Here is a 22619-nt window from a genome sequence, read left to right on the forward strand (position 1 = left end):
TTGCATTTGTTTTTTTAAAGAATCAACTATGACTTTTGTCTCTTGTTTTTATTTCATTAATTTCTGCTTAACCTTATTATCTTTTCATTGCTTTTCAATTTAATCTTGCTGTTCTATCTGTAATTTAAGTTGACTGCTTAGTTGATTAACATCTAGGGTTTGTTTTCTGATTTTATTATTTAAGACTATCAGTTACTTCAAAGTATAATTTTTGTTGTCCCACAAGTTTTTGTGGGTATTTTATGTCATTTAAAATGATAAATTCTAAATATGTGTAAATTCCATCATGATTTCTTTGTTGACTTATGAATTATTTAGAAATGCATTTAAATATTTCTAAATGTGTGTAGGCTTGTTTTTTTTTTTGTTTATTGAATTCTAATTTCATTGCAATTGGAGAACATGATCTATGATAACTTATTCTTTGAAATCTTTTGATATTACCTGTATGGTCTATTATGTGGTCAATTAAAAAAATGCTCCATGTATGTTTAAAAAGAGTGCATATTCTCTAACATCGTACACAGAGTTCTACATATATGTCTGTTAAATCAAACTTGCTAATTGTGCTGTTCAAATTAACTATATCGTCTATTAGGTCACTAATTTGAAGCATGAGTATATATCTGTCACTCCATATAGCATTACAGTTTTTCATTTCATTTATCTTAAGGCTAACTTATTAGGTACATATAAGTTTAAATTGAACCTCTTACAATTGTGTGGTGACTCTCTTTATCACTAGTAATGCTTTTTAAAGAGAAAAAATCAGTATAGTTATATATTTAAAATATATTATGTCTGATAATACTATAGCTACCTCAACTTTCTCTTGTTTAGTATTTGGTGGATATATTTTTTGCTAAAGTTTTCTAGTGCCCTTTTACTTTAGGTGTTTTTCTTGGAAATAGCATAAAATTGAATTTTTAAAATAACTATAATAATCTATTTAATTGGCAAGGTTTGTCCATTTGCGTTTATTGTAATTAGTGTTATATATTCACTTATATATACCATGTTGCTTTTGCTTTCTGTTTATCTCATTTTATACTGTGCTTCCCCTACCCCCGTTTTCTCAGGTTAAGTTTTTAAGTTAGTTTTCTTATTTCACTTTTCCTTTTGCAGGTTGAAAATTATAAACACTCCTATTTTGAGGTTACTCTGGTTTTTTACTACCATAATTAACTTTGTCCAAAGCTCTCTCCTAAACAAGCAATATCTTAGATTACTTAAACTTTGTTAAATTTCCTCCTAAACTTATGGTATGGTTGTCCACTATTTTATTTCCATCATTTTGTAAACCTTGTATATTAGAGGATATGTTTTATATTCAATACTTGTTTAAGTTTGTTCCCGTGCTTATAAATTTTTCATAACTTCGTCTTACATCTCAAACCTTCCCTTTGAGGTCATTTTCCTTTTTTCCCCCGTGAATTATATTCTTTAGAAGTTCTTTTAGTGAAGACATATTAGTGAAAAATTCTCTATTTTCACTTTTCTGGAAATGTGTTTAACTTACCCATATTTCTGGGTACCAATTCTAGGTTGACAGTTATTTTCTTTCAGTATTTTGAATATAATATTGTATTGTTTTCTGGGTTTTGCTATTGAGAAATCTGTAGTCTGTTTTTTTTTTTTAATTTTTATTTATTTATTTATTTTTCCCCCAAGTCCCCAGTAGATAGTTGTGTCATAGCTGCACATCCTTCTAGTTGCTGTATGTGGGACGCGGCCTCAACATGGCCGGAGAAGCAGTGCGTCGGTGCGCGCCCAGGATCCAAACCCAGGCCGCCAGCAGCGGAGCGCACGCACTTAACCGCTAAGCCACGGGGCCGGCCCTGTAGTCTGTTTAGTCGTAGATTCTTTGGTGATCCTTCATTCTGGCTGCTAGTAATTTCTCTCTTTGTCTTGGATATAATCCTGTTTCATTAAAATTGTGTCTTAATATAGATTTCTTTTTATTTATCCTTCTTGGGATATGTTGTGATCAAAATTCCCATTAATTTTTTTTTTCGAAATTTGCCCTCATATTCTATTTGTTCTCTCCTGTGGGACCCTGATGACATTTGTACTGGGTCTTCTCATTCTGTTCTCCATGCTTTCGTTTCTTTTTCTCTTCATGCTTCATTCAAGCAGCTCTAACATGCATTTTACTGTTTTTCTTCTGGCTCTGATTTGATATTTCACTCATCCTCTGAATTTTCTATTTCCATATGTTTCTCAATTTAAAAGGTCCTAGTTAATTATTACTCAAAATCTGTCTGTTCATTTTGTTTACATCCTTTTTATATTTGCTCATACTTGTAATTGCCTTTCATGTTTACTTAAACATTTTGTATGGAGTAATTTTATATTGCGTCCCTGACAATTCTCACGTCTGGAATACTTGATAGACAAATATGTGGTTTCTGCTAACTTTCTCTTACACTGACTTGTTTGTATGTTTGGTAGTCTTTGATTGTGAGCTCATATTTACTTAATACTAACCCGTGAGATTGGGGGATGGGCTGCTAATAAAGTATGTGTTTTCCTCTAGGAGGGATTTTTGTTTTTTGCTGTAATGCAAAGATGGTTACTAACCAGGGTCCCTGACTTAAAGTGGAAAGTTCACGATCGGATCCTCTACCTTGAAGCTGCCTCTAGCAAGCTCTTAGTCTCTGAATCATATTGCTTATATCAGTATTTGCCCTCAAAGTAGCTTCTATCTTTACTATTCATTGCTTACCACTTAGGATTTAGCTCAGGGTATAAATATGTGTGTGCGTGTGTATGTATGCACATATGCATGTGTATGACCAGAGGGAGAGAATATACGTGTTAGGTTTAAAGGTGGGGACTTGATAGTTCTTGTAAATCATGTGAGCTCAGTATTTATGAAAAAGCAGTGTTTATTAAAGGTCTAGTTTCTTTGCGTTAGGAGGACGCTTTAGAAACTTTAATCTTGCAAACTTGTAGAAATAGATGCCTGCTACTCTAATTTTTACAGCAGACCCTGTTCTCCTCTCCCTGAAAACTATTCTCTGGCTTTGTTAGGTATATTTTATGAGTAAATCATCTAATAAGAATCCATTGAATATATTATATTTCCTACATTATCTATGCCCTGGGGTCACATCTTTATACTAAAAGTTAAGTATGAATATGTCTGCCATTTATTACTAATTTTTTAATGATTCAGTGCTAGATGTTCTGTACTATTTGTGGGTGGTCTCCTAGTACCCATTCATTTTTTGTGGTTTTCAGCCATCCCTGTGCACATAAATCATAGTGACATTTAGAAACATAAACTATGCAAATGAAAGCATTCTTATTATGCTTTGTTAAGTCAAGGGTAATGATGAGAACAATAGCTGAGATATGACAACTTATATTATATGCTATATTAAGGTTTTACATGATTTAACTCATTTAATCTTCACAACCAACCTATGAAGTAAGAACAACTATGATTGCAATTTTATAGGTGAGGATAGTTTGCGCAAGGCTACATACCTTATACTAATACAAGCATTAGTATTTTATTTCCTCATCTAAAATAGGTGGAAAAATAACAAATTAAGTATAGCTATTAATGACAAACACAAAATGTTGTTAATAATTACTAGGTTTCCTGCTACATCTCTTTTGCAAGTATTATTGTCTCAGTCTCTGAGCGTGTTTTGCAAAGTATGTTGAAAATGGTTTTCATTCTTCAAAATGACTAGATTGGGTGCAGCTTCTTGCATTTCCAGACACAAGGAACATGTGTCAAATTTGGGCTCATGCTACCTTATTCTATCTCTGACCTCTGTTAGAGTACCCAGAATCAGCTTGAGTGAATCTAGGCACAAACTATCAACTAGCATTATTTGCATAATACTATATGTTCACTTCAGTTTTTTTGGTCTTGACTATTTATGAGAATGTTTCAGCTTGGTCTCTAACCATATGCAGCGCATATTTTTACAGATCTGTTATGTGACTAAAATACTCAGTTTATAATATATTCATCTTTAAGCAGGAAGCATAAAGTTTGGGTGGTAATGGAGTGAATGTTGTGTTCCAGATATCTACACAGCCCTGAAAATGAATATGTTGGAATTGAGCTGCTAAACAAATTGAAAATACTAATGAAGGCGTGGGAACAGCAGGATATTCATGAAAAAATGTGTTCGGTTTTTACTTATTCTGACAAAGGATAAATATAAAATTGACTAAAAAAATTGCACATACAAGTATGAATTTTATAACATTAAGGAGAACAGTAGTTCCCTCATACTTTCAACAGAGGGCTGTTAAAGAAAGAGTGTCTTTTTTCTTTCTCGCTTTTGGTCTTGATTCTAAGAAAAAGCTCTTTTTGTGGGGAGTTTGCCCAAGCAAGGCCTTTTGGCAGTGGGTCAGAAGAGGGAAAATCTTTCCTTTTTGTTAAAAAAAAAAAAAAAAAAGTAATGTCGAATGAACTTGTTAATCTGACTTTTTCCAGCAGTTTTAGATTCCTCAGTTTAACTTACATTAATTTTTAGGGTACAACAAAAGCATTCTAATTGTTAGGAAATCTACCTTAAATGCTAGGAAAATGTCCATGTTTTTAACTCTTATGAATAAAAGTATACACAGGAGAAGAGAGCTAAAACACAGTAGCTAATATAAGTCTATTCTATATTAATAAATTTCTGAATGCAAAAACTTTACAGTAAGAAACTGGTTATTTTATATAATTCTTCTCTTTTATGAAAGGAATCATCATAGGAGAACAGAAATTTACAAGCAAATATTGAAGGATAGCAATAGCAAAAACCATGGTATTATGTTAAATTAAAAAGTAAATGAAATGTGAACTTGGTTGATGATGGAATATTGGTTGTTGTAATGAATATTTATTTTGAATTTCTTATTCTATTTTTAAAGGACTCTATCAACTGCAATTATTGGTGTCTAGCCAGTTCTTACTGTCTTCATCTTTCAGCAGCACTTCCGAGTTGCATGTTATTCTTTATATGAGTGAATAGATCTTAATATATGACACTTTTTCCGTTGCTGAAATAGTTACAAAATTATTGAGTGCTTGCAATAATCCTTAATGTACTCATGTTCTATTTAACAGATATTAAATGCCAGGTACTATTCTAAGCACTTAACATTTTAACTCATTTAATTATTATATGACAATTGAATAATTGTATGATGTTCAAAACTTTAAAAAATTAAAGAAAACTCATAGATTTATAGTGTTCTGTGCTATTTTCTTTATTAGTTCTGTTACCAGTTTAAACATTCATTGCCTTTCCTACTACCCACCCTAATGTGGCCTAAAACTTCATCCTTTCTGTAACAAATATTCTTTTCCTTTTCCTGTTTTTTAAAAATTGTTTGCTCACACTGTATTTTTGGATTATTTTATTCAGTAAAAGAATCCAAGAATTTACTAAAAGATTTCATCCGCAGACAAATCATTCTATTCTTTTTTTGCCACCTTATATAACATTCGTGCAATATTAACAGCCAACGCTGCGTTCATTTCTAAGTGGTAATGCCAATGGTAAATGCTTTAAAATTTAGTACTTTCTGATTTGGTATTATGTACCGTTTTGATGAAATACAAATGTGAAATTTTTCAGGTTTAGCAGAATTAGGTACCCTATGTGATCCTCTACGGAGCTGCTCTATTAGTGAAGAAAATGGACTCAGTGCCGCCTTTACCATAGCCCACGAGCTTGGGCACGTGTAAGTACCTCCTGTCACCTCAGTAATATGCCTCCTATTATTGCACAGAATGCCTAAAATTCTGTCTTTGGTTAAGTAATTAGCACCTTTATTTATGAAATATTATTAGTGTAATTTTCACCCCTGAAATGCTAACTCTGGCTCTTTTGTGATCTATGTTAGGTCAGACAGGCTGCACAGATCAACAGACTAAGCAAAGAACTAGAACTTGGGAATTGTTTTATTTCATTTACTGTATTGGATTACATGACAAGCACTTCTGGCCTCTGTCCCTTGTTGCCCTATGCATGAGCAGGTACTGTCCTCTACCGTCTGCTGGGAGGGCCTGCAGGGGCTCCTGGTTCTGGGGAACTCCCCCCAGTATTTGTAATACCAACTCCTTTCTTGCTCTTATAGCTCAGAGCCCCAGCAGAGGATGTGGCCCGTGGGGATTTTTCAATTATTAAAAGATTTTTAAAGTTTTTCTCCTAACCCCATAGTTTTCTGTAAGACGTTGAGATGCTCCTACCTGTTTCTGCATTATTAAATGTTCTTCTGGGGTTCTATGCTCTAAGAATGGAGGCCGTGATTCCCTCAGAGCTCCCACGGAAAGTCAGAACCCCTTATAAACTCATCCTCTAAAAGATGATTCCAAATGTACCCCCAGCACTCCTGGGGTTTCTTGGTTCTATCTTGCTAATAAGGAATTGAGGATAGAACTGCTTCTCTTAGTTTGAGTACATTTTCTTTTCCTGGTCATGCCTTAACATCATTAGAGTACTCAGCTACAATAATTTCAAGTGGAGATCACTTTTATGGAACTAGTGCTGCTTCAGTTTCCTTTCAGCATGGTTATATCTCACGATCATCAACCGGATGCACACTCAGATTTTTAAGTTATTTGTTGACATGAGGGATGGGATCAGGAGCATACCTGGGAGCCATAGATACATTTCAGCAACATCTGAAAAGCCCTATTTGCTGGTTTCCAAAGCTGCTACCTAGTAGACTGTTCTTACGGAGGTTACCATCTTAGACATTTATTTTCTTCATGAGAAATTCTTTAGGCGTCTTTAGAATATGGGTAAGTAGTTTAATTAAAAGACTGATGTAAGTACAAATTTCAGCAGGCAAGGACCTGAATCAGGTGGTTTCAATGTTCGTTCTAAACGTGAGTTTACATTTGGGTCCTCAAAAGAATATGCAGGATCTGTTGCTCACCAGCTAATTATTTAATATCCTTGCTCTCATTATGAAATTTGGTTGCCCTTTAGGAGTTTTTATTTTGATTATAAACCAGAAACAGTACTTAGACTCTTTCATATAAAATAGATGGAGACTAAAGAATGATATGGAATTAGGGATTAAAGAAGTCCTTTTGATACTGTAGCAATAGTCAGTGGTCTAGAATTTAGAGTGGTGTTGCCTTTATCTAATCTTTCCACACACATCTCCTAGGATATGCATGTTGAAAACTGCAGGTATTTTTATGCGCATGTGATGTCCATATTGTGATGAGGTGAGCCAGAATTCAAATATTTTGTTTAGATTCACATACCAAATCGACAGACTGTGCTACTGATCAAAGCTATAATCTAGTGTTTCTCAGAGATCGTGTGCTTCTAAACATGAAGATGACCCTAGTTTTATAATACTTTATGGAGGGATCAAGAGTATAAATTCTGATGTAATCAAATTTATCTGTATTTTACATTATAATATAAATGTAGGAGATCTGTTACTATTGTTATATACAGTGTTCTTGAAGTGTTTCTTTTTATTTTTAGATTTAATGTTCCACATGATGATAGTTTTAAATGTAAGGAAACTGGAATTAAACATCAGTATCATGTAATGGCTCCTACTTTAAATTACCAGACAAGTCCTTGGACCTGGTCAAAATGTAGTCAGAAATATATCACCGAATTCCTAGAGTAAGTCTGATTTTGTTACTTTACATTCATTACATTATAAAATTTGAAATTTGTATGTTCTTTTAAGGTGGTTCAATTTGTTTAGTTTTTCATGGTTTAAATTTAAGTTTAATTTCACTGTACAAATGGATGTTTAAAAACAAGAAAAGAGTCATATTATTTCACTCCTAAAAAAAAAAAAAAAAATGGAGGGAGGCATTTCAGACCTAGCTGTCATTTTTTTAATTTGGGCTATTATAATGAAAAGTCCTTTTGCAGGGAGACTCAATAGGAATCACAGCTTCGTTGTGTGTGTTTGAATTTTCAGAAGCTACCAGGTAATATTTTGAGAGGAGTTTGAGGTGCCCTTGAAGGACAGAGACTAGGTAAAGTCAAACCTTGAATATTCCAAATAACTCTCTAAAGCCACAGGGATACGGAGTCTCTAGGTATGCATATTCTTCTGGAGGCCCTTCCCAGCTCTGAAGAGAGGAGGCAGATTCAGATTTTTCTTGCCTCATCTCTCCATCTCCCACCAGGTTTCTCTACTTCCCAACTTCTTTTATCCAGATGATGTTTCTATCCTAGTTACTGAAACTTGTCCAAAAGGCAAGGGGAATTCTTTCTAGGTAATCTTTCTTGTATAAACACAATACTGTCTCATTTCTTCTACTACATATTCTAATCACCGATTTATGCAATTTCTAGTCACCTCTCTGTATGAGAACTATGGGAATAAATGAAAACATGCTTTGGAATATATGTTCATAAATACATCCCATAATTATAATCAGCCAGTGATTATTTACCCTCGTATGGGAACTTTATTTAAAAGCACAACATACAGTTGCTGATCTACATGTGATTCCATATAGCTTTGTTCAATAGCTAATTGAGAGATTGGTTAAAAATACCAGTGGGTGTGCTTCCTTTTGGAAATGAGTAATATTATGATTCTCTCCAATGGGAATTTTAAAAGTTACGTGTTCATTTTTTTGACAAAAGTTAACATGTCCTTCTAGCCACTAAAAATTTCCAAAAAAAATTTTAATTGTTGCAATGGGACAAATTGTTGCTTTTAACCCAATTGGAATGGCTGAACATTTTCACAAAGTTTTCTGTGGGCTAGATATTGCATGACAAACTAAGAGTAACTAATATACATTTCCCCTGCTATTTACTGCTTTTCTAACTCCTTTACATATATTATATCATATACTTTAATAGCAGCTTGAAGGTAGATATCACCACTCTTAATTTACAGATGAGGTGACTAAATAACTTGTCCACAGCCATGCATGCTGAGAAATGGTGGAACCAAACTGTAAACTCCCAAGGCTGGCATCCTTGACTCTGTATTATATTCCCTTCTTAAAAAACTTCTTTGAGGTAGAGACAGCATAATACTTTTTGAAATTTCTTTGTTTTCTTGTTGTTTAGAACTATAAACATATTTTCTCAATTGATTTGAAAACTTATTTTTATTTTTACATTTTGACAATTTGGACATTAGATATAAGGCAAAACTATCGGATAGCAAAGTAAACCCAAAGTGTGGTGTGATCAACATATAAATGTATGTTTCATAAATTCTGATGAATTTATTATTTGTTATTGTTTTTTTTTAAAAAAATTTTACCTTTAAGGCAGTTGTGGGGATTAAATGAGAATAAACACATAAAAAGTCCTTTGTAAACTATGAGGTTTTCTTACTTTGATATGAGTTTGTTATTAAATTATGAAAAAATACTGACATTCTTCTTGAAAGTGAAGAACTACAGAAAATGTAATAAAGCATTTTATATGGAAATGCATCCATATGTATTCACAATATTTTGTTTTCTGTCATTGGTACAGTACTGGTCACGGGGAATGCCTCCTTGACAAACCAAATGGAAGAACGTATGATCTGTCTTCACAACTTCCTGGATTGATGTATGATGTGAACAAGCAATGTGAGCTTATGTTTGGTCCTGGGTCACAAGTGTGTCCCTATTTGGTAAGAAAAATTCTGTCCTTTTGTTTGAAAACTACCACAAAGTTATAGTTAGAATATATTTCAAAATGTCCATTTATTCTCTTGGACAGAAGGTGAACTAAATATATCTTAAAAGGTTTTAAGTCTTAGAAAAATGGTCAGAAAGGGGTTAACAAGAGGGAAACTAAAATTAAGTACTTATATGCCAGGTACTGTGTTAGGTACTTAAAAATTATCCTTGTTAACTCTCACAAAATCCTATGAAATATTCCCATTTAGAAAACAGAGCCACAGAGAGGTTATTGAAAATTAAAAGCATTTAAATATTTATTTTAAAATGATATTATTTTGGAGGTGGGGGAGAAAATATAAGTGTTTTGATAATGAGTTGTATTAAAGGCCTCAGCAATCTAATAGACTACATTTTAATTTACATAGATTAAAATCCAAAGGAATAAAATTTGGGGCTTATTGTTTAGTTTTCATTAAGCTGTTACATTACAATTTAGTTTGAGGATTTTTCATAGGTTGGATACTTTAAATTTCCACTTAAGTAGCTGATATAACACTTTTACTGGATTTATTACTATGATTTTGTCTTATTTGGGAGTAAATTTAGGATTCAGTCTGAATAAATGTCACTCCTTTGGTGAATACATGCCTTACTTTTCCAAGCACAGTAGTCATTCCATTTTCTTCATTCCTGTACAAACCTTTGCCAAACTGCTTACCACACTACTAGATTGTGAGGATCTTTGGACCAAAAATGCAGCTTTATTCATTCATTTAAAGACATATCCCCAGTATTCAGTTCAGAATCTGCCACATAATAGGTGCTTTAAAATAAATGCTTATTGAATGTTAAATGAATGAATGAAAGTTACTTAACAGTGAGCACAGGGACATACAAAGCATATTTCACACAGTCAGTATTGTTCCTAAAATCTTAAATTTATAATTATTAATTTTATAAGCCTTTAAATATCCACTATGGAGACAGGAAGATTTACCTTAATTTTTTGTTGTAAAAGATACATTTCTTTCCTACCTGATATAGACACTAAATAAACTTTGAATTTAAATTCAGAAAAAGAAAGGAATTATCTTGGGTTTAGCTCCTGTGAGCCTTTATGGATTTTTGTTTCTTGTGAAAACTTTAGAACCCTTTGTTCAAAAGTTGAAAGTATGCATTATATTCACAAAATAGGAAACCAGTATACATTACACAGTATTTCTATGCACATTATTCATACATTCCACTGTTGGATCAAAAGGGCTTTTGGAAACTCCTTGTGAATAACATTTAACAACAAAAAGTCCTTTGGAAAATGTCTTGCAAAGAGAGAAAAATGTCTCATAATTTCGAGTATTTCCACTCCAATGCCTCTCTCCTGTTGTTCAATGTATGATGAAAATCTAAACGTTTTTAAAAACTAAATGTTGCCCTTTTATGTGTTTAGGGGAAAATCGATGACTAGAACTTACTTAGTAAAGGTTTTCTTTACTGATTATTTCCAGCTCTGACCATGAAACCAGGAAATATATGGGATCAACTTATAAACCGATACATTATACCGAGTTGATCTGGTGGGTGTAGCATTATCTTTACTCTGGCTTGCCTGCTTTTTGTTACTCTGCAGAAACAATGCAGGCGTCTGTGGTGCACGAGTGCAGAAGGAGTTCACAAGGGCTGTCGCACTCAACACATGCCACTGGCAGATGGAACAAACTGTGGTCCTGGGATGGTAGGTTTTCTTGAAGGGTGAGTCTTGTATCAAGAGATTTATCCAAGGATGTGATTGCTCTGCATTTCAGCACGCTTCATTGTTTGCTGTCAACTTTTGTTCTGCTGGTTGAATTCATGTTTTTGCCATGTTTGTTTGATGTAGTACATTGTCAAGTGAATTAAATTTTTAATTTCACCTTTTTTTCCAAGATCTAGCAGATGAATATTAGTTATATGTAGTTATATAAATAATTACATGGATATATAGTTATCTAAGTTTCTTACAATCTTGTTATTAAAAATGAGTATGGACATAAAGGTCCTGATATTTCAGCAAATCCCCCAAATTCAAGGATATTATCATTGTATACATTTTCTCCCATAAAATTCAATTAAGTATAACTGAAAGTTTTAAGTGGCTTCTTCAGATCTTTATTGGTTCTAAGCCTATCAAAATACATTATAAAATAAACTACCTACCATACTACATCTTTACCATTCTAACATCCCTCATGAACTTACCACAATCTGCCAACATGATGTCGAGTGATAGGGTTCACCATGATAATGAAACGTGCTGTATGTGAGGATGAAGTCAGATTGTCCTTGGTGCTCCAGAATGAAATCAAGTGCTCTGGCCTTGGTGGCCAGTGTTGTCTGCATTGAATAAGTTTTAGTCTGTTAGCCTCCTCTGAGCTACCTCAGTGCGAAAGGAACACTTCCTTGGCGATGGGTTGACTAGCACTGCCTCTCTTGTTAACTTCACGTTAGGAAAAAGTAAAAACTTCTTAAAATTAAGGTCAGTTCACTAGCTGAACTTGTGCCACCTCATTGAAATGTTTGTACCAGCTCCTGCCCTTCTCTTGATCATTTTGCCGTCAAAACTCATGTGTTTTCCATGAATGTCGCTCACATCACAAGTGAATTGATTATTAAAGTTTTATTGGGAACTTTAGCAATTTTTGCTGTAGCTGAAGTACTCATTGAAATGGTTTAGCACTCAAGTTACTTTGCTATTGTAGGATCAATAGCTTTAAGCTAGAAATGAATTTTAAAATTTGAATTGCAGTTTTTCTGAAATTCCTATTTTGAGGATAATTATTATTAAAAGACTTTATTTTTCTCACTTATTTGGCCAGTACTAGTAATAGGCTTTTTGGAGGAAGGAGTGGCATTTGTGAGAGTTACTAATTAACTGAGGGTGAGCAGAGGAAAAAATCTCTGTGAAGTTGGAATACTGGGCTGCTGATATTAGATAGAACATGTGCTCCAAGATGCTCACCTGATTGAAATCTAGGGTTGAGCCTTAGTGCCTTAGCAGGTTTTAAAGTTACTATATGCCATAGACTTCAGGCTTAATTGCGCGTGGCTAAAATAGTGATTAGTATATTTATGAATATCAAGAGATATACTATTTATAACTAATTCACTGAGCAGTCTAAATCCAGTTTGGGCATAAACGTGATTTTTAAAAATTGAGATATGAGCAAAATGCACAGACCTTCAGTATGTGGTTTGATAAGTTTTAATAAATGTAGATACACACATAGCCAACATCTCAGTCAAGATCAGAACTTTTCCATCACTCTGAAAAGTTCAGTCTTGCCTCTGTGTAGACAATTTCTCTTCTCTCCCGAGACAACTCCTGTTCTTGTTTCTATCTCCATAGATTAGTCTGTCTGTTCTTGATTTTAATGTAAATGGAACTATATAGTAAACCCTTTTTGGGGAGGTGGGAGAGAGTGGGTCAAACTTCTTTTGTTCAACATACTGCTTTTGAGTTTCATCCATATTATTGTGTGCATCAAAACTTCATTCCTTTATGTTGCAGTGTAATTCAGCTATACAGATACACTATAATTTGTTTATCCAGTCTCCTATTGATGGACATTTGAGTCATTTCTAGTTTTTGGCTGTTATGAATAAAGCTGCTATGAGCATCCTTGTACAGGTCTTTTTGTGGACACATGGTTTCATTTCTCTTGAGTAAATACTTTGAGTAGAATTGCTGGGTCATAGGGTAGACGTATGTTTAACTTCATAAGAAAGTGCCAAACAATTTTCCACAATATGTGTACCATTTTAGACTTCCTCAAGCTATGTATGAAAATTCCAGTTGCTCTGCATTCCTTGCCAATTTTTGATATTGTTAGTCGTTTAACAAAATTTTAACCATTCTGGTGGGTGGAAAATGGAATCCCATTGTGGTTTTAATTTGCATTTCCCTGATTATTATCAGTGTTGAGCATCTTTTCATGTGTTTATTAACTGTTTGAATATTTCCCCAATGAGATGGTATGGTGAATGTGGATTTGTTGGAATTCAAGGTAAATGTGATGAGATACTGAGATCTACTTTAAAGTCCATGTAGATTAAAAGCAGAGGTGGCATTTAGGGTAACATGTGGATCATGGTATAAATTCCTTTTTTTAATTAATTGAAGATAGTGAACCCCTATGCATTAACCATATTCAGTATTAAATGGACCTTTTGTTCAAAGGAAGTTATAAACAAATGTCCTATAATTTTGCCTTAACACTCTCCTTTATTTTGTAACTATCTTACATGTGGGACAATTTGTTAAAGGCTTTTAGTAGTAAATTTATTTGCATGAAGACATGGTGAACCCATCTGACCAACAGTTAATTTTCCCTACATGGTGAATAGAATAACATTCTATCTTTTTTTATGCTCTGATCTCACACATGTGGAAGATGACCACAAAATTTACATACACATAGTACATTCTATTCTGAGATTTTGTTTTTGTTTACTTCTAATGTGGCTTTCTTGTACTGAATGATTTGTTCTAATGGAGGGCATAAGGCATTTTTCCTGATAATAAGCTTGGTTATTCATTCATTCAACACAGGCTTATCAAGGGCCTACTGTATGTCAGGCACTATTCTAGGTGCTTAGGATACATCAGTGAACAGAAGAGAAAAGATCCCTGCCTTCATGGAGCTTGTGTTCTAGGGGGAGACTAGAATATTACAAACAATTAATATAATAGTACTATGAATTGTTAAGTGTCATGGGCAGGAAAAATAGAGCAGGAAAGGGACTGGAAGTTTTGTGGTAGGAGAGAGCAGATTGCAATTTAAAATATGATGGTTAAGGTAGTACATCTTATGGAAAATTGCCAAATGAGCTGTCTTAAGAGAAGTGTGAGAGAGAACTAGGAGGATACCTGGGGGAAGTGAGTCCCAGGCAAAGGGCACAGGCTGAATTCCTAAACCTGGAGTGTTCGTGATGTGTTCAAGGAAGGCATTGTGGCTGGAGTTGAATAAAGAGAGACGTGTAGGAAGTAACTGGAGGAATATTATTTGGAGCCTTGGAGGCCATTGTGAGAACTTGACATTTACTCAGTGAAGTAACTGAAGGATTTGAGCAGACAAATCACCTGATTTGACTGAGTTTAAAATTTAAATTTAAAATCCTCCTGACAGCTATTCATCCTAAACTGTAGGGGGCAAGATTGGAAGCAGAGGAGACCTACTCAGGGCGCTACTGCAGTGACAGAGGTGAGAAATGCTGGTGGCTCAAACCAGAGTGGGAGCAGTGGGGGTGATGATTAAAAGCCAATTTTTGTATGTTTTTGGAGGAACTGGAACATTTGCTAATGTATTAGATGTGGAATGTTAGAGGAGGAAAAGCTAGGATGACTAGGTTTTTGGGTGATCAACTTAGATCAACTCAGCAGATTTTGAGGGGCAGGGCCAGAGTTCAGTTTTGGGTATGCTATGTTTGAAATGTTTGTTAGACATTCAAGTGAAATGAAGAAGCAGCTGTATGTATAGTCAGGAGTTCAGGAAAGAGATCTGGACTGGGAGTGATTGTTGATAGAGAAGAATAAAGGACCAAGATCTGAGCCCAGGACATTCCAACATTAAGGGATCAGAAAGAAGAAGAAACAGCAAAAGAAAGTGTGCAAGAGTAATCATTAAAGAAGAAAGAAAACTAAGACTATGTGGAGCTCTGGAAACCAAGAGGACAAAAAAAATGTATCAAAGAAGAACGATTAGCTGTGTCACATACTGCTAAGTAAAGGAAGACAGATGGAGAACTGGCCATTGATTACGGCGTTGTGGAGGCCGTTGGTGATCTACATGTGAGCAGATTCTTGGAGGGTGGGGTATAAAAGCCTGGCTGGGGTGGGGTTATGAGTATAGGCAGAGAGAGTTAGACAATGAGCATAGATAGCTCTTTCAAGAAGAAATAGGACAGTAGCTGGTGAGGGAAGTGAGATCTAAGAAAAGTTGTTTGTGGTGGTGTTAAAGTGGGAGAAATGAGTATACTTGTATGTTAATGGGAATGATCTAGTTCTTCTCAAACTACCTCTAGTCAAAGACCAATCTTTTTTTTTTTAAAAAAAAATCTGATCATTTATAAACTGATACTTTTGTATAAAATGATAAAAATGATTGAGTAGGAAAATGAAATGAAAAAAGACATTGAAAGTATAAGCCAGATATTCCTATGGAAAACAAAATGGCAGTTCCCCAAACAATTAAAAATAGAATTATCATATGACCAGGATTACCACTTCTGGGTATATATCCTAAAGAATTGAAAACAGGGTCTCAAAGAGATATTTGTCACACCCTTGTTCATAGCAGCATTACTCACGATAGCCAAGGGGTAGAAACAACCTAAGTGTCCATCAATGGATGAGTGAATAAACAAAATGTAGTATATGTATAGAATGGAATATTATTCAGCCTTAAAGGAGGGAAATTCTGACACATGCTACAACATGTATGAACCTTGAGGACGTTATACTGAGTGAAATAAGCCAGTCATGAAAAGTCAAATGTATGATTCATTATATTGACTCTCACATTATGAGTCAAACTCATAAAAACAGGTAGTAGAATGGTGGTTGCCAAGGGCTGGGAGAAGGGGAGAATGGAGAGTTATTGTTTAATGGTTGTAGAGTTGCAGTTTGGGAAGATGAAGAGTTCTGTAGATAGATGGTGGTGATGGTTGCACAACAATGCGAATGTACTTAATACCCCTGAACTGTGCACTTAAAAATGGTGAAGATGATAAATTTTGTGTGTATTTTACCACAATTAAAAATAAAACAAACATAAGCTAATTTTTAAATTATCAACTTTAATAAAATTACTGTCAATATCTTATGAAAGTTTCTAAATGCTTACTCTTAATTTCTGTACTCATCTCCTCACAGACTGACAGCTACTAGTTCATAGACAAGCATCAGTGCACGAACCACATTTCAATTAGTTTTCATTTGGTGAAGACTGGAACAATGATGTAGGAGAGAGGAGGGAATTGCTGGAGTGATGTTTTGAGTAGTGAGAAGGGATGAGACTAAGTGCATAGGTGGAGGGATTGATTTTGGCTAGGCTCCTGGGTTTTTCATGTATAAAAATAAGCAGGAAGGCTGAGTATTGGGCATGGGTGCTGTGAGGTGGGTAGGAGTGGAAGGAGATTGTGGTAGATTCTTCTTGAAGGTTCCATTTTCTTGATGAAAGTAAGATACAAAGTGGTCATTGAGACTGGATGAGATGGAGTAGAAAGTTAGCTGAAAGAGTGAGAGAGTGATACCTTTGCATAAAAAACAGAAGCATATATACTGTATTAATCTAACATTTACTTCTTTTTAAAGTGTATATAGGTCTTTCCTCCCACAGTGAGACTCTAAATCTCAAAGGCAAGAGAAATTTCCTATTCTTGAGTTTCGTATATTTTCTTACAGTTACTAAGTAGATTCTCAAGAAATATTCATAAAGTGGTAAATGTAATCACATTTCTGGATTAATAACATTTTGTATAAATTGTATACTTTTGTTGTTTATTGATCTTTATGCTGCTATTATAATTACTGTGATGTTCTGATTAGATATACAGGAATCATTTCTTTTTGTGTTCTTTTATAGCATTGCCACCATGGGCTATGTGTAAACAAAGACATGGAAACACGTCCTGTAGATGGCGAATGGGGACCGTGGGGACCTTACAGTTCTTGTTCAAGAACATGTGGAGGTGGAATCAAAAGCACAACCAGGCTCTGTAATCGCCCCGAGTATGTCTTTTTTATGTCACTGTAAATTAAGATTATCTCAAGGCACCAGAAAATAAACATCAGTTTCATTCTCTTCTAAACTGGAGGTCAGTCTGTAAGTTTCTGAGATTCAGAAAACTTCTGGAATACTTTAAGCTATATTACTTTATATCTTGGTAGATTCAGACCTTAAAAAAAAAACCTAAATAGATTATTTTAATCATTAGGATCTGAGTTGAGACAGAACCGTTTTCTTTTTTTTCTGATTTAGTGTAGATTGGAGAAATAGTTATAAATAATGACTGTAATATAATGGCATTTGTACATTTACTGTGTTTCTGTTGAAAGATCCTGTCTCTTTTCAAGTATGTTTTGGTTCCTCTAAACAAAATATGTAGTTTCGTTATCAGATTTTTTTTGTTTTGTGTAATTTGACGTCATATTTTCTTTCTCTGCTTCTCACGTTATAGACGCATCAGTGTCTTTAGCTCAAATAAGTACTGATGCATATCTCCCCCTCATCAAACTACTTAAAAGAACTTGGAGACTCCATAAAGATTTTAAATAGTATTTGTTATATATAAATTGGTAAACAATAGGACACTTTTCATTTAAAGTCTGTTAAGAATTTTTAATGCAGAAATGTGACATACTCCAAATAAAATATGAGTTCATTTGAATTTTAGAATAGCTAAATTATGCTAGCAGTCTTTATGTTGAAAAAAATGCTGACAGAAGAGCTTTTATTTTCCAGCATATGTTGAAATAAAGAGATGGATAGATATAGATTGATACCATGAGACTCTTAGAACTAAATGATAAGTAAGATAAACATGACAAAGATGCATATATATTTCTTTTTTAACATGATATTATCTGTCTTTCTTATCGTCTTTGACTCACTATATGTCTTTTTTTTCCAGAAAATGAAGAAATCCCTTTTTTTTGAAGTTTTAAAACAAACTCCCGTCATTTGTTAATTACTTTTTTAGTTAATCGAGTCATGAATAAGATATAATTTCTGCCCTCCAGGCCACAGTGTCCACCCTAAGATAGACATTTTTACAGTTTATTAACCATAAAATTGCTTAAAAACCATGTTGTATTCTTCTGTTAAAAACAAAGTGTTAGTGGGACATCAGTGGTTTTCCAGATCCGGGAAAAGAATGGAACAGTTTTAGAAGTGAATGGCAGAGATAATATTGTACTGATGTGCTTAAAAATGTAATGAATTTGACTAGGCCAAGAAACGGAGGAAAGTACTGTGTGGGCCGCAGGATGAAATTTCGATCATGTAATACTGATTCATGTCCAAAAGGCAAGCAAGACTTTCGTGAGAAGCAGTGCTCTGATTTTGATGGTAAACATTTCAACATCAATGGTCTTTCCCCAAATGTGAGGTGGCTTCCGAAGTACAGTGGGAGTAAGTAATTAGAATACTTTTTGATGTGAATCTTTTTTGAGACATAGGAATGCACAGCTATATTATTGTACACCAAAAATTTGACTTTTTCTTCAGTTGCCATGAAAGATCGCTGTAAACTCTATTGTCGGGTTGCCGGAACCACTAACTTCTACCAACTGAAGGATCGAGTTGCCGATGGCACTCCTTGTGGAACTGAAACGAATGACATCTGTGTTCAAGGCCTGTGTCGAGTAAGGAAACCTATTATCTTTAAAGTGACTTTCAGAATACTATTCTTTTTCTCTAAACAAATATTACTTCTGTTACTTCAGAATACATTCTTGTGAATGCCAATGCAGCAACCTTTGGTAATATTCACACCATCTATGGGAGCATCATTAGGAGACTTTGTTACTAGGCGATTTTCTGTCGTCAAGAGTGACTCATGAAACGTTAAGATAAGTTGGCCGATTTTGTATTCCCCATGGTGCTCAAAATCAAGATGAGGGATGAGGTTGGCTTCCTAAAAAGATAGAAAATATTAGAACACCAGAGTTGTTAAGTCCTTTTGCTACTTTAAATGTCATCTTTTGTGGTGATTTTTTTCCCCCTCTGTTTTAGAAGGGATGATATTCTCCCTCCCTCTGTCTTTCCATCCCTGTCTCTTACTTCTTGGGTACATTCAACAAACATTTACTGAGTTCCTACTAGATGTCAGATGAAAGGATGGAGCAGAGCACCAACCTCCACAGATGTGTGGGGGAGATAGGCACATACACAATGAGAACACAGTGCTGTGGGGGTCGTCTGCAAGGTGGCGTTGGGGATATTGTGGGAGGAATGTCTTATTTTATGGGGAAGTGGGTAAAGGATTGAGAGAAAGCTCATGGAGGATATGAGGCTTGAGCTAATTATTGAGGATGAGTAGGTTTTAGAAAGGTAAGGAAGTGACAGACCAAGGTTGGAGGTAGGGACTGGCTGATGGTTGTTAATATGCACTTTTTTCCTGAAGTCTTTGGAGATGCCTTGAAGAATTTGGAATTGGACAAGAGATGTGATTTGATTTGCGTATTAGAATCTTCAGAATGTACTGGGTTAAGAGGAGATTAGAGATAGGTGGGCCATTTAGTTGAATTTTAGATGAGAGCAGATGAGACCTTGAATTAACACACGCACATTGCAGATGGTGATCTTAAAACGGATAGTGGGTTTGAGAACTAAGATGATGAATGCTGAATTCTTTAGACAGAATACAAATGTAGGGGCCGGCCTGGTGGCGCAGTAGTTAAGTTCACGAGCTCTGCTTTGGCGGCCTGGGTTTTGCAGGTTCAGATCCCGGGTGTGGACCTACACACTGCTTATCAAGCCATGCTGTAGCAGGCGTCCCATATAAAATGGAGGAAGATGGGCACAGATGTTAGCTCAGTGCCAATCTTCCTCAGCAAAAAGAGGAGGATTGTCAGCAGATGTTAGCTCAGGGCTGATCTTTCTCACCAAAAAAAAAAAAAAAAAATTGACAAATGTAATCTTATGAACTCATTGCTTTGGCTAAGTGGAACTTCATAGGACCAATTTCTTCTCCCTATAACCAAACTTCTATTACCAGTTACCTAGGTGATAAAAGGCCTTGCACCCCAAGTGCTAATTAGATGTTCAAAGAAACTTAGAAATAACGTTTACACATTGGAAATCAATTAATACCAGAAAAAGGGTACTCAGTGGCCTGAAAAACTTGTTTTATCTAAATTAACAGCAGAAAGTCATATACAATGAAAGAAATAAGACAATTATCTGAACATATAGATGCATACTTCAGAAAGTATCTGGTTGAAATTTTCATTTTGGAAATATTTGCCTTGTGTATAAAAATTCATGAGGCTTATGAAATTTTCGTACTTTTCTGATCACTAAATTGAGAATATGCCAATGAACTAAAAGTTATTGCAGCATATGCAGAGGACACTGTCTGAATGCAGAGGAGCTGCATTGTTCTTTTAAACTCCTGGAACAAACCATTTACTTTCACGTTTATTTATTCATTCTTTTCATAAACACTGTTCATTATGCTAGATGTTAATTCTGGAAAAATAATTTGTTTCTTTCGAATGTACTTGATTTATTCCCAGAGTTAAAAAAGAATAATAAATCATGAAAGGCATCTTTTTGGAGTTATTTTAATGTTGCTTACATAATTATACTTTTTGTCCCTTTTGAATTACATTTCTTTAAAGAATGGTTTTCAAATGATGGATATAGGAATCACTGTCAGTGTGGGTTATAATGTGGATTCCTAAGTTTTACCTCTAAGGATTTTAATTCAGAAAATCTGGAAATCTGCTTTTTTGAATGCCACCCCAAGTAATTTTGATGCAGGAGGTATGTGGATGACCCTTTGGAAAACACTGCTTTTTCAGCCATGTGAACAGATATGTGAAAATATTGATGTACAGCAAGATCAGTAGATATTCTGAAAAAATCCTGTTGTATTGAATCTCCCATTAATTGAAAGAATATTTGTGAAAAGCACTCTGTAAAGTACCATGCTTGCTGTTAGTCATTTTTATATTATTGATTGTAATTCTTGTATTTTGAAGCAAGCTGGCTGTGATCATGTGTTGAACTCCAAGGCCAGGAGAGACAAATGTGGAGTGTGTGGTGGGGATAACTCGTCATGCAGGACAATGGCGGGTGTCTTCAATAGTGCTCGTTACGGTAAGCTGTGTCAGTTTCTAGTTTTCCCTTTTATTTGATACAATAGAGTACATAATGAAGGTATAATAGTTATAGTTTGTTATTCTTTTGTCTACTCTATATCCTTAGTTCAAAATGATTGTTAAAAATTTCCTAAATATAAAAAATTAAGTCTTATACCAGATGTATCCTTGAGTTAATAAATTCACCTGCTCAAGGCAAATCTGATTCTTAAAAATTTATTAGGTGCATTTATTAGAGTAAATCCACTGCTAATTGACAGTGATGTGTGAATTGTCCCCCCATTAATGAAGTGTTTTTACTGCTGTTCCTGTAAATCTGTAATATATATATTTATAATTTTTTCAGGAAACGTGCTTTCAATTATTTTTCATTATTTGAACCACATTTTTTGTATGACCTGGCCTATATGTTGTGTTTCTTGTTGATGACATATTGAAAATGATTGAAGATGAAGGATGAAATCATTAACTTAAATGTTGATTTGGAATTAGCATTACCTTTGGTTTTCCAGGAAGTATCTGGATTACAGATATAATTGATATTTGGCTATGATTTTATTTTTTTTCAAAATTATGAGAAAATATATTTTTCATTCTAAAATTTTCTGGGAAAACTTTTTTATGGTAATAAAAACAGCCTTTTAAAACTTTCCTTGCAAATAAAAATGTGTGTTTTACAGTTTTATTGTTCAGCTTTAAATTGTGTTCACATGTGTTCGAACACAGTTAAATTAATATGAATTGCTTCAATTAAAGGAGTATAATTTAAAACAAAATTTATATATATATTTTTTAAAGATTTTATTTATTTATTTTTCCCCCCAAAGCCCCAGTAGATAGTTGTATGTCATAGCTGCACATCCTTCTAGTTGCTGTATGTGGGATGCGGCCTCAGCATGGCCAGAGAAGCAGCGCGTCGGTGCGAGCCCGGGATCCGAACCCGGGTCGCCAGCAGTGGAGCGCACTCACTTAACCACTAAGCCACGGGACCGGCCCCAAAATTTATATTTTTATCTATATGAAAAGTATAGTACATTTAATACTCTGATGATACTTATGAATCTTAGTTGCTAGATTTGACATGCTATGTTTCTAGTTTTTATGACTTATTATTTTATGGAAGCCATACATATTTGATGATCTTGTATAACCAATGGCATACATTTATCA

General features: G+C 34.5%; 1 protein-coding gene across 1 annotated transcript in view; it reads left to right on the plus strand.

The window, feature by feature from the left end:
* ADAMTS20 (ADAM metallopeptidase with thrombospondin type 1 motif 20) overlaps positions 1-22619 on the plus strand; it is a 179772-nt gene that overhangs the window by 66794 nt on the left and 90359 nt on the right. Inside the window, exons 8-15 of the mRNA XM_058558477.1 lie at positions 5598-5703; positions 7470-7616; positions 9453-9594; positions 11214-11318; positions 17206-17351; positions 18572-18753; positions 18850-18986; positions 21330-21447. Of these exons, the coding sequence (XP_058414460.1) occupies positions 5598-5703; positions 7470-7616; positions 9453-9594; positions 11214-11318; positions 17206-17351; positions 18572-18753; positions 18850-18986; positions 21330-21447 (1083 nt within the window). The remainder of the gene's footprint in view (positions 1-5597; positions 5704-7469; positions 7617-9452; positions 9595-11213; positions 11319-17205; positions 17352-18571; positions 18754-18849; positions 18987-21329; positions 21448-22619) is intronic.

Source organism: Diceros bicornis, chromosome 17 (genome assembly GCF_020826845.1).
Source record: "Diceros bicornis minor isolate mBicDic1 chromosome 17, mDicBic1.mat.cur, whole genome shotgun sequence".
Lineage (NCBI taxonomy): Eukaryota > Metazoa > Chordata > Mammalia > Perissodactyla > Rhinocerotidae > Diceros > Diceros bicornis.